Raw genomic sequence first — 13,461 nt, 5'->3', positions numbered from 1 at the left:
AGCTTCTCTCCTGACCTGGACTGCAGCAGGCTCAGAATATCACAGTTGTACATGGCAATTTTGCTGTCCCAATTACCAAGGGGCTTTACGTGGCCCTGGAGACACTGCTTACCAGACATCACAACATCTTATTGTAGGAGTGCTAGACAGAGAGTTGAGAGGTTTGGCTTCTGGTTAGACTGTCACTAATTTGACTTGCAATTTGGTGGATGTTATGTGTTTCTTTACTTCTATCCATAACAAAATCCAGACACACAGTTGTTGGTGTTTGTTATTTACTTACAGTTCCAATTTCCACATACTTAGGGGTTCACTTTTACCAAATGTGTAAACTTTTTTGGAATATCTGTAGTCTAGAGTTCACAGTACAGAACTCTGTGAAATATGGTGCCAATGAGAAGTTTCCCATGATATACAGAAGCCACACTGCTGCCCTGAAGCACAGAGCCATTATTGGCATACACTGTGCTCACACCGGGATTCTTGGACAGAACATTCTGGATGCGGAGTACCTGTCAAGAGAAAACATTCATTAGTATACAGTAGGAACACAATTACCATCCAGTGACAGTTTCCTTCCCAAATGTTTCAGGACTCATATATTTTTCAAAGATCAGTAAGCTAAAATCTGTATATCTTCAATAGTTTTATCTTCTTCTGATTAAAGTACTAATGTCCTAATAATATCTATCTACTAAAGCAGATTGGTTATCTGACATTATCCAAATCCCTCAACAGATAGTTTATGCAATTTTGATAGTTTCAGGCATCTCCTGTAGAAGGAGGTAGGAGCCAGTGGATGTCCTTATCTAACTCCTGAACAGACAATGATCCTCCCTCTGTAGGAAAGTTCTTGCCTTTGACTGAGCTTGCAGCATGGGGAGGAAAGGACAGGACAAAATAACAAAAGGACACCCAGAGAGCCAGTCAACCCAACTGGGCAATCAGTGGGATGGCAGTCATCATAGAGGGAGGCACTCACATCCACAAAGTAGCTAAGGAGTTTAAAGAATGAATACTTTGAAATTCCATCTGACACATCACTGCCTAGTACAGTGACTGATCCCCGTGATTAATACACTTTACTTTGCTAACTGGTAAATATGTAAGAGCTCAGGTTTCCGAACAGCCTGGATGAAGTTCTCGCAAACAGAACAAAATAGGAATTAAAAAAAAAAAAAAGCAATTGGAAATTCATGAGTCTATATAAACCAAAAAAACCAAACCCATTGCTGTCAAGTCAATTCTGACTCATAGCAACTCTATAGGACAGGGTAGAAACTGCCCCATTGAGTTTCCAAGGCTGTAACTCTTTACAAAAACAGACTGCCACATCTTTCTCCCGTTGAGCTGCTGGTGGGTTCCAACCTGCTGACCTTCCAGTTAGCAGCCAAGAACTTAAACACTGCACCATGAGGGCTCCTTATGAGTCTATATACCAAAATCCGTTACCGTTGAGTCGATTCTGACTGATAGCAACCTTATAGGACAGCATAGAACTGCCCCACAGGGTTTCCAAGAAGTGGCTGGTGGATTTGAACTGCTGACCTTTTGGTTGGCAGCCGAGCTCTTAACCACTACTCCACCAGGGCTCCTATGAGTCTATATAGATATCTCTTATTAGAATAGAGTTTTATTTTGTTGTTTTTTTGTCTTTAGGAAGATTTTACACCTTGATCTCAGGTTTCTTACACGAAAATACTCAAGCTTGGATCTTTGTGTGAAAAACATGAGATTCAACCGGAATAAAGGGTGCCAGTGATTTTGAAGTAAGAAGTCTTATTTAAAATACGTAAATGATTAAATGAAAATAGATATATAAAAAGGACCCTAGACAATTAATTTTTAAATCATTCTATGAATCATATTTTCGTTCCTTAAAAGCAGACATGAGGATTCCCTGGGTGGTGAAAGTGGTTACACACTGGACTACTAACTGAAACGTTGGCAGTTCAAACACAACTAGTGGTGCCTTGAAGTAAGGTCTGGTGACCTGCCTCCAAAAAGTTACAGCCTTGAAAACCCTATGAAGCAGTTCTCCTCTGCACACATGGGGTCGGTGAGTTGGAATTGACTCTACAGCAACTAACAACAACAAAACAGACATTGCTTTTAGGCATTTGGGGGAAAAGTTTATCGGTGACTTCTTAGGGCATATTTCTGAGGCAAGGGTAGCTTGCTAGCTTAGGGTGGCAATTCTTCAGACTCTTGGCTCAGGCTGGACCTCTGTTTCTTTTTATATTTTTTGGTGTTCTTTTTAAGAAACTGTGAGCTATATGTCAATAAAAGTCTTATTTTATTAACTGAAGAATAGCAATATTGGAAGCAGAAGTAAGTACATGTTCTAATGTAACCACTGGGCCAATTCCTGGCCTAGTATTTGAATCTCAGTTTCTCAACTCCCCAACCCTGGGTTCAAATGCTATAGCTTTCTTCAAATCTTACCTTCTCAATGAGGCCTACACTGATTATTATATTTAATCACAGGAGCTGCCCATCCCCTTGTTTGCAGCAATCTTGATCCCCTTTACTCTGCTGTATTATTTTTTTCTATAAACTTTAGCACCTTCAAACATAATATACAACTTACTTATTTTTTATGTTTATTTTTCATCATCTGTCCTTCTTCCATAAGAGCAGGAATCTCTATCCTTTTTGTTTTCTGATATATCCTAAGCCTTAGAACAATGCCTCATACATTATAGGTGCTCAGTCAAATTTTGTGAATAAACCTCTCAAAGCATATGTGCCAAGAAATTATATCTATATTTAAACTCATTAGAGCTTTTTTTTTCAAATTGTTAAACTCAATGCCATAGAAAATTCAATAGTTTATGTTTTAGAAGAGATATTTTTAAATAACACAAATGACACCTTTAAAATGAGACATTCACCAACACCATCATGTATCTTAGGACTTGGAGGCAAAAACTAATTTTGTTTTGAGACTACAGTCAGTTAGCCCTTTTATCTAAGCTTCATGTCAGGTTGTGTGGAAGAAGGCAGTTCCATACATGACTCTCCCTTTGCTTAACTGCTGGGTCTTCTCAGAGCCTACATTCTGATTGGAAATATTATATGGCAACTTAGGTCAGCATGAATAATCAGGCTCATGTTTTCCCACTACTGCCAATAACAAGTTAAACCCGTGCAATGAAGGGGCATGCTCTCTGGCAGCCACTGGCATTACTTTGGCACCTGGTGGCTTAAAAGGTTTAATGAGTCATATCTCCCCATCCCACCAAAATCTTTAGTCTTTCCATATGCAGATTTGTTCAGTTCTGGAACATCAAATATGACCTGCTTAAATTCTCCTGCTACCTCAATAATTTTTCTGTTGTTGCAGGTTTGCATGTGAGCGGAGAGTGGTATAGGAACTTACTTCTGACCCTGGAGGATCCTCAGGGTTATAGATCAGCAGCTTCATGGCATTAGGATGGCACCCTGCTAAAACATCTCCCGTGGCAGGATCGACAGTCAAGTTATCCACTAAGGTGTCCAACTGTATTACCTTCCAACAAACAGGAACTAGTGAAGACATTTTTTCAACTTCCTTCTGTGTACCCTTCCCTCCCACCAACACCTTTTTGCTTCTGAAATTGGTATGTTTCATGAGCATTTTAGAAGTGCAAGCACAGTCCCACTAGCATTCCTCTAAAATTGTCATGTTTCCTTCATTGAAGAAGCACATTCTAAAGTCAAGTGTGGAGCTAATATAAGAAGCCATGTTGTGTGAGCAAGTCAGGGTGCTTTTACCTTCTGTTGAGTTAAATCCCAGTTGTCATCTCTTTTCATTACATGAATGTTCTTAGCTGCTACATCAGCTACATAGACATACCTTTGAAGCAAACAATATTTTCATTTAAACATGCAGTAATGAGAGATGACACTAATTTTATTTTGGAGAAGAGGCATAAAAATTCACAGTAGTTCAAAGTACGGCTGCAACGCCTTTCTAAACCACAGTAAGAGAAGATAATGGAGTGGTATTTTTAATATTCTTGAAATGCTTTAAATAGGCTTGGAATATGAGATATGACTACGGAGTAATAATTGTTTTAAGATAACATATAGGCTCAATTGCATTACTTGGGATTCACGATTTTTTTAAGTGAGAGGAGATAGGTGTATCTCTTATAAGGCCATAAGGGTCTATACCTCCAAACACAAGTGCTTGAAAAGAAGTATTAGATGATCATGAAGCTCAGTCACAGTCATTTTTTACAAGAGGAAGAATACTTAGAATTGTTTTCCACAGGGAGCATCTCTGTTCATTATTTCAAAATTACATGTTAATATTCATGATACTTTTTTTTAATCTCCTATTTTTAAACACTTCTGAAAAGTATTTTCTCATAAAATTTCCTACTGCATAAAATAAAGAGTGCTTCCTCATAGAGTATTCTGCTGTAGGAGATCAGCAAGTCTACAACTTACACAATCACATGCCTGGGCCTCCCTCTCTAAGAAGAGTTCTTGGGAAACTGAACCTAGTATAAGTGGTTAAATACCTTTTAGCCCCATTACAAGAGCAGAGGTATTACACATTTGTTTACGTCTTCAGTGTGCTAAGTAAGTGTGTATCTAGACTGATGCAAGAATTTGGAACAAGGACCTTAGATCCTTGAATCCAAATCCCTCATTTTACTGGGGGAAATCTGAAGTTCAAGAGATCAAATGGTTTGCTTAAGATGACACATTTAGTGTGAACCCTGGATGAGCCTGTTCCCTCCACCACATGTATTGACTACTTAAGCCTAAGAGAAGAGCCATCTCTCTAAGGAAGAAGTCCACTAGAATGTCAATGGCTAAGAGCAAAGGGTGGAAAAATTCTAAAAGAGCTTACTTATTGTCTAGTGAGATGGTGATTCCATTGGCAGAACTAAATCCTTGAGCCACCACTTTTACTTCTTGTGGACTGTAGAAAAGAACATAAGTCCAGTGAAGGTCCAAGAGCATCTCTAACAGTAACAGGAAGAAGTTGGTAAAATAGTGGTCTCTGGTGGCATAGAACTGTTCTGGTCCAAGAACCACAATGTCATTCACGCTGAAGTGAAAGAAGAAAGAAAGAAAGAAAAAAAAAAAAAAAAACCAAACAAACCATGAGGTATTGAAATATCCTAATCATTTGTGAAAATCATTACATTTCTATGAAGACTAATCTGTTCATCGGTTTGAAAAATTATACATGCACTAGTAGGAATTTGGTAAAGTAGAGGGTCAATGAAAAAGAGGAAGACCCTCAATGAGATGGACTGACACAGTGGCTGCAACAATGGGCTCAAACGTAGCAACGATTGTGAGGATGGCGCAGGTGTTTCGTTCTGCTGTACAAAGGGTTGCTATGAGTCAGAACTGACCGGACGGCAGCTAACGACAATAACCAGAACCAAACCAAACTCATTGCCATCAAGCCAATTCCAACTCATAGCAACCCTATAGGACAGAGTAGAATTGCGCCATAGGGTTTCCAAGGCTGTAATCTTTATGTCACATCTTTATCCCAGACAGCGGCTGGTGGGTTTGAACCACTGACCTTTTGGTTAGCAGCCAAGTGCTTAACCGCTGTGCCACCAGGGCTCCTTAACAACAACAACATTAGAATTAAATAATTTCGGAGAAAATACATGATTTTGCATTGCCCTGATGGACTTTCCTTTAAACATTTATTATTTTATCACTCTTCTCTCCCACAGCAGTGAGTAAAACATAAATAAATATACAAATAAACCTCAAACTCCAAAATACGTTGATTCGTAAATGTTAATAATGGTTCTCTGTGGTGTCATTTCTGGTTCTCTTTTTTTACTTCTCTGTCCCCTTGAAGTTAGGCATAACCATGTGATTTGCTTTGGCCAATGAAATGAAGGGATGTGTGCAGCTTTCAGAGGAAATGCTTTAAGAGCCAGTGCATGATTCACCAAGTTTTCCTCACTCTGCCACAGAATCCGGCAACTTCCTTGATCTTAGAGGGTGTCATCCTCCTAGGGTCCTAAGTGAGGACAATATGAAACTGAGTCCCTGAGGCACCCATGTTGGATATGTAGCATAAATGAGAAAACACAACACAACAAAAACAAAATAAAACATTGTGGTTTTGAACCTCTAAGATGTTAGAGTTTTTTTCCTTTTCTGTTATTGTAGTATAACCATGTCCATCCTGACCATTATACTTCCTTTGAGTTGATGGGTGATATTCTTTCTTATTTATGTTCTTCAATACCCTTAATGTTTTTAAACTAAGCAAGTCTTACTCTTACAACCAGTGAAAAACAATAAAGTCCTTTCAATTTTGGAAAACAAAAACCCGATGACTTAGAAACATTAAAAAAGGATTAAGTAGGAGGTGAACGGAGACATATTGCTTAAAAGGTACTGAGCTTCTGTTAAGAGTGATGGAAAATTTAGAAATGAATAGTAATAACGGTTGCACAACACAGGAAGCTTAATTAGTGCCACTGAATTATACCTGTAAAAATGGTTGAAATGATAAGTATTTTGTTATATATACTTCATCACCACCACAAAAAAAAGGATTAAACATTTTTAGCTTAAATTTTAGGGATGAAAAAGTTGGGTAAATAAGGAAATACTTTGAGGTTTTGTGGTAAAATGACTTTCCCAAGATCATTGGGCTATTCATTTTCAGGTCTCGGCTTAAATGTCCTTTCCTCCAAAAAGTATTCCTTGGCAACCTAGCTTAAGTGAAATTCTCCACAATTGGTTCCAACAGCTTGCTATTCTGCCCCCTTGTGATTGCTTGGTCAGTATGCGTATCTGGGTACCTCTTAAGCATCCTAGATAGAGTGAAATTCCCTTACAACTGGTTCTAATAGCTCACTGTTCTGCCCCCTGATGATTGCTTGGTCAATGTGTGTATCCAGGCATCTCCTGAGCACCTCTTCAGATCATTGCAGCCTCACCTGCCTTGTTCCAGCAGCTACTGCTTCAGCCAGCTCTGCAAGGGATCTGACAGACTTCCCACAGATGCAACCTGACAGTACCTTACCTCATGCTCTGTGTGGGCCTCTTACCTCCACCTCCAGGCTTCCCTGTTGATGTCAAAGCTTAGGGTGCCATAAGATGTGACTTGTACATGTACAACCAGGAATGCAGGGGTTGCAGGGACCCCTAGAGTTAATGTCCCTTGAGGCAAATCTTTGACTAATAGGAAATGGGGCCAGTGGATAAATTCTTCCCTCTTTCTTATCTTGGTCAGATTGTCCTGAAATGAGGCTTATGTTGCTTATTAGAGGACAATTTCATGATTTCAAATAATCAATTGTACTAAGAAATGGCAGACTGATACATTTGCTATAGGCTCTTTCCCCTTCCCTGCCTCAGGCTGGTCTCTCATTTCTGCTTCCTGGAATTGTACTCCTTAATAAAGTAGTAGGTTAGCCCTGGTGATGCAGTGGTTAAGAGCTATGGCTGCTATCCAAAAGGTTTTCCCTTAGGTTGTGCTTTCTGGGGAATTCTTTTCGTAAGGCCATATATTATTGCATTCATTCCTCACAGTCTACCAGTTAGGTAAGTCAGTCAATGAGAGAACCCTATTTTGCTGAGGAAATTGAGACACAGATAAATTGGCTTATCCATAGTTTCCCAACCACCCTGGTCCTCACTGTGGCCTCAGACCCAGCACAATGTACCTCGGGGGGAGTTCAATAACTTTCAACTTCTCTGACTTCTGCTCTCTGCTCTTGTTGTCCCCAAATCCTACGGGGATAAATTCATCAGTGATGTTTAGAAAGAGAGCAAAGGTGGGAGAGATCAGCTTCCTTTCCTTTCCCTATATTCCTATCCCATAGAAAGGTCAACCTCCACCATTTTAGAACCTATCTTTTAGTGTTAAGTCTATTTTATAAAACATAAATTCTTCATTGTTTGTTCCAGTCTTGAAGCAGGCAGCTCATCCACTAAAAACTTATTATTTTTCTGAACACAATAAGAAAGATGTTCATCTTTGAGATAAAAAGCCCCAGTTTGAATTCAGAGGTATCTACATTTACACTCTGGTTCTGCCACTTACAATTGTGTAACTTGGGCAAATTACTTAACACAGAACTTCTTTTAGTCTCAATTTACTCATGTCTATTACTACAGGCTGTTGTGAGAATTAAATTAAATATGTTTGGCGTAGTGAGTGACACACAGTCAATGCTTAATAAATGTGAATTTTTATAAGTGCCCATGGATTGTTTTTCAAATCCTACTTTAAAGCTCTGAGTGAACAACGAAATGGCCCATCTGGAGGTTGGTTATGGCACCCAGTAGGTGAAGCTCTCCGAATACAGCCTACTAGGATAACTAGAAAAGGGTGTAGGTGTTTAAAGAGTAGCCTATCGTAGCTATTAAGTTGCCGTGGTAAAGAGGATGGAATTAAAACGGGGAATCTAATTGAGCACCTTTATAGGATTAAAATGCTTTCAAAATGTTGGAGAGTATAAGGATATTCAATACTGACTACAGCAATTTCTAGTAAGGTGCTGGGCAGGGTTACCATGGGAACCTTTAGAAACCTTTATTAAAAAATGCCACTAAACAAAAGTTTAAGAAAGCCTGCTGAAGCAAAGAAAACACAGCACACAGCAGAGGTGCCAAATCAATAGAAGTGTAAAATACTTTAATTCCATACCTTTTGAGAAGTTCGTGTTTTATAGTTTTCAGGTGTACAAGAGAAAGTTGTTGTTCCTCAAATTTAAATATCTCCACTGTGGACTTCATGTGGGGATGATTCACAACATAGAGATACACAATATGGTCTAAAATGAACAGAAGGCATAATTTAAAGAAGTTTACTTCTGTTGCAACACTAAACTTGATGTAGAGCTTTGCCATTTTCAAGGATTTTTCTCAAACATCTTTCATTTGATACTTAAGCCCACCTGTTAGGTAAGTCAAGGAAATTCTAGAATCCTCATTTTATTGAGGAAATTAAGGCTCAGAAGGTTAGTGACCCCTCAGCAATTTCACTACCACCAAGTGGCAGAGTCAAGCCCAGAGCATTTCTGCAATGGTCTCTTCAGTCTCACCTGCAAATCCTCTCTACAACGGTGCATAAACATGCATGTGGTTTCCCTGGGTGGCCCTTCAACAAGAGAAGTGGATGCCAGCAAACAAAGATTTGCTGAGAGTTCTTTTTTGTGAGAATTGTCTACACGGCAACACAAGTTTAAGAAATGTCAAGGCTGTGTAAATACCTAAAAATAAGCGACATTTCCCAACTAGAGAATGAACTTCTGACACAAGGGAACTACCTGGGGTTGCAATAACAACACTTAGTGAACCCAGCGGATACGAAGTGTCAATATGAATGTGCAAAAGAAAACAAACTAGCCGATTCCAGGTGCTACCAACCTGAAGAACGTGCATCTACCTGTTTTCACATTGGAACGTGAACTGCTGCGAATAGCACTGAGTATAGTAACCTGGCTTCTCACAGAGCTGTTTTCTGAGGTGTCGGGAGCTCCAGGTAGGACGATCTCTGGAGCTTTAAAGGGCATGGCCCTACCGTCCCACAGGAGGACTTGATATGTATTCTTCTTCCTTATTCCTTTCTTTGACACAGTTTCCAAACATGTACTGCAGCAAGCCTAAGCCCTGAGATGCAGAGCTTAGTTCCCTGAAACACACAGGGCAACTTTATGCAACTTAGGGAAAGGTGCTCTCGTAGATTCTGGGCTGACCCAGCTTCGTGCCAGGGTCCAGAGCTTGACAAGCAGAGCATGGTCTGGACCTCAGCCTCCGTGAGGCCCTTCAGCCAGGCACTCTTTTGCTGGACACAGACTGAACAATCACATGTGCTGCCCTGATTTTATTTCAACACCTGTGTCTCTGCTGGACTCCTCTTTCCATATCAGATATGCCTGATGAAAATACTTTTGTCCTCTGTATCCTCATTCCACCTCTATTTCTAGGTATAATGTTTCGGCCTTATGGATTAGATATTCAACAAAGGGAGGTGACTCATAAATAAAATAAGTTGCCAATCACAATATATTCAACTTCTGAAAGTCTGATTATATATGCCTGAGGGTCAATCTGTAAACTAATCTCATCTCAATAAAATAAAACCAAAAACAAGTAAAAATAAAACTAAAAGCACCTCTAGCACTATCCCATGCAATAAGATGACTCTAGGTTTATCTGATCATTCATTATACCCTCTCAAATGAAGCATCTTATGTCTAGTGTGGTGTCAAGCAAGAAAGTGGTGACTTTCAAATTATTTAAATAAAGCTTGGAACCCAATCCCACCCTTGAAAAGGGCATAGGATGAAAAACAAGACCACCTGGGTTCTACCTCTGGATCCACTGTTAACTAACTAAGGAAAGAAAGTCTCACTTCAATGCATTTCTCTAAACCCCATTTTCCCCATCTATAAAATGGAATATTAATATTTGCTCTGCCTGGCTCCTGGGATTCAATCATGTGTTCACTTAACACATGTTTATGGAGCACCTACTGTGCATCAGATACTGTTAGGGAATCCGGAAATGAACAAGTCACATACATTTTTATGGTGCTTATATTCCAGAGAGGAAATAATTAGCAAATAAATTAAAAACAAAGAATTGTCACTTTAAGAGTGACAGTTAAGCTTGGATCTGAAAATGAGAAGATGCTTGCTATAGAGCAATAGCAAGAGATGGAAAGAACATTGGTATCTTTTAACAATAAAAAACATCAATCACTATTTTGATGAATGTTGGAGGAGAAGTACGTTGACAGAGAACATAACAAGGTACATAACCTGGAACAAGATGGTGAGAAGGCTTCTCTGAGAAGGCAGACTTTTTAGCAGCAGCCTGAATGATGAAGAAGTGTAAGCCAGAGGTGGTGGGAAGACGTTCCACACAGAGGACACACCAGACGCGAAGACCCTGAGGCGTGAGGCATTTTACAGAACTGAAAGAAATTGAGTGCTGCTGGTCCAGAGAGGCAGGGGCAGAATGGTGTTAAGAGAGGCTGCAGGAAGCACACAAAAACAGAAGGTAGGGGTAGAGTCCACAATCCAGGCCATCTGGAGATTGAATAACGGGAAGCAATATGAAGAATTCTGAGAAGAGAGTGACATGATCAAATTTGCCTAAAAATAACTCTGGCTATGAAAATGGACTGAAGTGGCATAAGAGGAAGATGGGGAGAGCATTTAGGGGACCACTGAAGAATCCAGGGGAGGAATGATAGGGGCTTTGACTGGCACAGTGGCAGTGAAGATGGGAGAGGCAGGTAGACTGAAGACATATTTGAGAGGTAGATGGGACAGAACTTTGTGACCAGTTGAACGAGTAAGTCAAGGGAGAAGGGAGGTGTCAAGTTTGTTCCCCAGGGTTTTGTTTTGAGGAATAAATAAGCTATTATACATGAAAATGCTTTGTAAACTGTAAAGCAATTCACACTTGTAGGTACAATTATCTTTTAAAGCAAGGTTTGCTAAGCAAATAAATAGTATATATGAAATTTCAGGGTAATATTTACCCTACTTAATAGAGCAGCATTCAAACATTTTAACGTCTGTGTTGGTGTAGACCAAAGAAATCAAATAAAGGTCTGCTGGATAGGTGGACAGAAATAATTATTAATCATTCCGTTGTATTCATTAAAATCACTCTCAGCAGATTTACACTTCACAATACTTTGTAACTCCAGTATGTAATTGGAGAATTAAAATCCAATTTCTTTAAAAATTCTGCATTTTAACACTCCAATTTGGCTTCCCTTCGTGTAGTAACAATTAGTAAGGTTTCACTGCTCTTGTTCTTCTACAAGCTCTAAGGACCCACACATATTTAAAAATTAAATTAGTCTGGAATTATGAACTATGAACAAGTCAAAACTAATATTAGAAATTATTGTTTTAAAGCATATATAATATACTCATAACTATGTTATGTTTTTAACAGCTTCGTTAAGATCTAATTTACATACCACACAATTCAACCTTTTAAAATGTACAATTTAGAGGTTTTTTTGGTATCACAGTTGTGTAGTCATAACTACTATCCAGTTCCAGAACATTTTCATCTCCCCAGAAAGAAACCTTTATCCTTTAGCTGTCACTCCCCTTTCCCAACTTCCCCCAGCCCCGGGCAACCACTCATCTACTTTCTGTCTCTATGAATTTCCCAACATGGACACTTCATATAAATGGAATCGTATAATATGTAATCTTTAGTGACTGACTTCTTTCACTTAGCATAGTGTTTTCAAGGTTCATCCATGTTGAAGCATGTGTCAGCGCTTTATTCCTTTTTATTGCCAAATGATATTCCACTATATAGCTATACCACATTTTGTTTATGCATTTGTCAGTTGTTGGGCATTTGGGTTCCTTCTACTTTTTGGCCATTATGAGTAATGCTGCTATGAACATTACTGCAGTTTTGTGTTTGGACATATGTTTTCAATTCTTTGGGTACTTACCAAGGAGTGGAATTGCTAGGTCACAAGGTAACTATATGTTTCACATTTTGAGGAAGTGTCAGACTGTTTTCTGCAGGAGCTGTACCATTTTACATTCCTATAAGCAATGTATGAGGGTTGCAATTTCTTCACATACTTGCCAACACTTGCTATTGTCTGCCTTTTTTTATTATAACTATCCTAGTAGGGTGAAGCAGTATCTCATTATGGTTTTGATTTGCATTCCCCTAATGACTAACGATGTTGAGCATCTTTTCATGGAATCGTTGGGCATTTGTGTATCTTCTTTGTAGAAATGTCTATTCAGATATTTTGCATATTTTAATTAGACTGAGTTATAAGAGTTCTTTATATTTTCTAGATACAAGTCTCTTATATATAATTTGCTAATGTTTCTCCCATTTTGTGGGTTATCTTCTCATTTTCTTCATGGTAACTTTGAAGCATAAAAGTTTTTAATTTTGATGACATTTAATTTATATATTTTTCCTTTGGTTATGTTATGTTTTTTTTAATGTCATGAATTGTTCTCAGAGGGCCCTTAAATTTAACATACAAAATTTCTGAGAACAGTATTCAAGCTGGTTGTGATAGTCAAATAAGAAGGAAGAAGAGCAGGAGAAAAAAGAGGAGACAATCTAGAGCCAAAAGTACTGGTCTGCCTTCTTTAATGCAATGTTTAAAAATGTTTTTATAAGCACATATCTTGTTATAATATACGTCTTTATGGTAAAACAGCATCCGCCCTACCTTCACATAAATTTCGAGTAGTTGGGCATTTCCCCCTTATTCTTATGCATCCAGGCTTTACCTTTGTCGATGAAAGTACTGATCCCATGTGGATTAAACGATGCTTTGTCAAATCCATCACTGATTTTTAATGTCTGTGCCCTTGGGTTTTGCTCATTCAGGTCTATCAAAAAGATTTTCCCTGGCTCATCTGGTGCAAAACTTGGCATGCCTGGATATTTTAATCCCTTTAAAAAAATAGAGAATAAGTAAGCACACATATACATTTCAAAACATCATTT

The 13,461-nt window shown here is 38.7% G+C and overlaps 1 protein-coding gene across 1 annotated transcript in view; it reads right to left on the bottom strand.

Moving 5' to 3' along the window:
- Positions 1-261: 261 nt before the first annotated feature.
- PON3 (paraoxonase 3) overlaps positions 262-13,461 on the bottom strand; it is a 30,040-nt gene continuing 16,840 nt past the window's right edge. Inside the window, exons 4-9 of the mRNA XM_004386138.2 lie at positions 13,242-13,407; positions 8,639-8,765; positions 4,847-5,047; positions 3,757-3,838; positions 3,383-3,511; positions 262-512 (exon numbers count right to left, since the gene is read on the bottom strand). Coding sequence (XP_004386195.1) covers positions 354-512; positions 3,383-3,511; positions 3,757-3,838; positions 4,847-5,047; positions 8,639-8,765; positions 13,242-13,407 — 864 coding nt within the window. The 3' untranslated portion in view covers positions 262-353. The remainder of the gene's footprint in view (positions 513-3,382; positions 3,512-3,756; positions 3,839-4,846; positions 5,048-8,638; positions 8,766-13,241; positions 13,408-13,461) is intronic.

The sequence above is a fragment of the Trichechus manatus genome, unplaced genomic scaffold (genome assembly GCF_000243295.1).
Source record: "Trichechus manatus latirostris isolate Lorelei unplaced genomic scaffold, TriManLat1.0 scaffold00156, whole genome shotgun sequence".
NCBI lineage: Eukaryota > Metazoa > Chordata > Mammalia > Sirenia > Trichechidae > Trichechus > Trichechus manatus.
Note: the sequence above shows the minus strand (reverse complement) of the source record. Positions and strands in the feature narration are given on the sequence as shown.